This window comes from Corvus brachyrhynchos, unplaced genomic scaffold (genome assembly GCF_000691975.1).
Source record: "Corvus brachyrhynchos isolate BGI_N302 unplaced genomic scaffold, ASM69197v1 scaffold398, whole genome shotgun sequence".
In the NCBI taxonomy this organism is placed as follows: Eukaryota; Metazoa; Chordata; class Aves; order Passeriformes; family Corvidae; genus Corvus; species Corvus brachyrhynchos.
The window spans coordinates 1,751,028-1,753,275 of NW_008239780.1; the positions used below are offsets into that span (position 1 = coordinate 1,751,028).

General features: G+C 42.2%; 2 protein-coding genes across 7 annotated transcripts in view; one reads left to right on the top strand and one right to left on the bottom strand.

The window, feature by feature from the left end:
* The window catches only part of TENM1 (teneurin transmembrane protein 1), an 828,305-nt gene that overhangs the window by 387,924 nt on the left and 438,133 nt on the right, over positions 1 to 2,248 (bottom strand). The gene's annotated exons all lie outside the window — the stretch shown is intronic.
* Positions 546 to 2,242, top strand: LOC108448840 (endogenous retrovirus group K member 25 Pol protein-like). The gene is made up of 3 exons (XM_017743098.1): positions 546 to 600; positions 711 to 1,348; positions 1,444 to 2,242. Exons 1-3 carry the CDS (start codon positions 546 to 548, stop codon positions 2,212 to 2,214), a joined length of 1,464 nt encoding a protein of 487 aa, XP_017598587.1. The 3' UTR covers positions 2,215 to 2,242.

The window sequence follows — 2,248 nt, forward strand, 5'->3', positions numbered from 1 at the left end:
ATTACAATAATGCAAACTCTTCTCACACCTGGTGATTTTGTGTTGTGGAAACAACAATGGGAAATAATTTTATCTGATTTATTGAAAATTTTGTGGCAAACTCCAGATAATTACCTGGACTTTGACAACAATTATATCACATTCGACCTTTTATCTGGTGACAATAATATGGCAAATCCTCAAAAACAAGCAATGCTTATTCCACATCCTGTTCTTATTGAAGTAACATGTGCTGCTGAAAAGGCCTTAACATTACTACCATCTCAAACTCCTGAATCTCATTTACCAATATTAAACAATTGCCAACTGAAAATATTATACAGTTTTATAACCGTTTGCATGAAGCAATCTTTTCCCAGGTCCCTAATCCTGACTTGCAACAAGCATTCCTCCTCAAACTGCTCCAAGCCAATACGAATGATGCTTGCAAGCAAGTGATCCTGAGTCTTCCTTTGCGTCCACCCCCTACTGTTGAAACCATCCTCAAAGTTTGTACAAAGAAGGTGCAGCTGAACACAACTGTTCTTTTTTTGAAAAAAGTGGGGATGGTGGGGGAGGTTGTGGAGAATGCGATGGCCACAGGGGAAACTCAATCTCGAGGTAACCTTGTAGGCTACTGTTGTCAGAAAAAGGGACATGTGGCTCGGAATTGCAGAGCAATTATAACTGCTGCTAAAAACTCTTCAGAGACTGTTTCCCCAGATCAACAGCAAAAAAACTTATGATTCAGCGCATCCTAACAGCTCCGTGTTCCGACATAAATAGAGCTGCAGACAAAGGAACATGGACTTCTGGATTTCGGTTTAAGGTAACCTGTGATATAACACACCATTTCAATGAGAACAAACAGACTGTGATACCAATCAGATTCCAAAATGTGGACCACATACCAGACTTTACATACCTTTTTGTTACTGGGGACACTCGGGAAACACCTGCTGGGATAGAGGTTACACCCACACTCATGAAAGCAGATCAGAATGGGGGTTCTAGCCTAATGGTACACTGTATATATCCACCATACTTTATGCCAAAGAGTCAAGTCGTTGCACAGGCCATTCCACTGCCCAAATACCTGCCCACAGATGGTCATATCCCAGCCATCTGTTGGACTGAGGTTCTGGGAGATGATAAATCTACAGTGGAATGTAAGCTCCGTCATGGATCACACAAAATCATTATCATGGGAATGATAGACACAGGTGCTGATGTGTCTGTCATTCCATTTGATAAGTGGCCTGCACAATGGGAATTGCAATCTCAGGGTATCATACAAGGGATTGGAGGTATCCAAATTGCGAAGCAATCCAAAAACATCATTCAAATTGAAGGTCCAGAAGGACAAATAGTGACACTTTGTCTGTATGTCCTGGATACCAAATTCACCCTGTGGGGAAGGGATGTCATGTCTCAGTGGGGAACAAAAATTGGTATCACCCCTAGACATCAAGATTTTCCCTTGCAGCCACTGGAGCTGAGTGCCATCCACAAAAATTAACTTGGAAAACTGATGAACCAGTGTGGGTTGACCAGTGGTCTCTAAAAGAAGAAAACTTAGAGGCACTCCAAACATTAGTAAATGAGCAATTAGCTAAAGGGAACATTGCACCAAGTAATATCCCCTGGAATTCACCTGTGTTTGTAATACAAAAACCAGGAAAGACCAGGTGGCACCTTCTCCATGATCTCAGGAAAATCAATGAAGTTATTGAAGACATGGGACCCCTTCAACCAGCTATGCCATCACCTTCAGTGCTCCCACAACACTGGCATTTGGCTGTCCTTGATATTAAAGATTGGTTCTTTCACATTCCACTTCACCCTGCAGATGCCCCTCAATTTGCATTTTCTTTGCCCTCTATTAATCGTGAGGCCTCCATGAAACGTTACCATTGGCTCGTGCTTCCTCAAGGTATGAAAAATTCACCAAGTCTCTGTCAAGAGTATATCACCAAAATTCTATCTCCCATCCGTGCCAAGACAGAGAAAGTCATCATTCTACATTACATGGATGATGTGCTGGTGTGTGCTCCCAATAATCAGTATCTCGAGCAGACACTTAACATGGTGATAGAGGCCCTAGAGGCCAAGGGCTTTGAATTACAACCAGAAGAAATGCAGAGAACAAGCCCTTGGAAATACCTCAGACTCAAAATCACAGAGACTTCTATCACGCCAATACCCATCACCATTAATAATAACCCCAAAACATGAGTAGAATTGCAGCAGCTCTGTGGGTCACTGACTT

Excerpts from the sequence above, each read along its gene's own strand:
- LOC108448840 (XM_017743098.1), top strand. The coding sequence starts at position 546 with ATGGTGGGGGAGGTTGTGGAGAATGCGATGGCCACAGGGGAAACTCAA. Across the intron at positions 601-710 it reads AGGGGAAACTCAATCTCGAG|CAAAAAAACTTATGATTCAG; the intron begins GTAACCTTGTAG and ends CCAGATCAACAG. Across the intron at positions 1,349-1,443 it reads AAGGTCCAGAAGGACAAATA|ACATCAAGATTTTCCCTTGC; the intron begins GTGACACTTTGT and ends TATCACCCCTAG.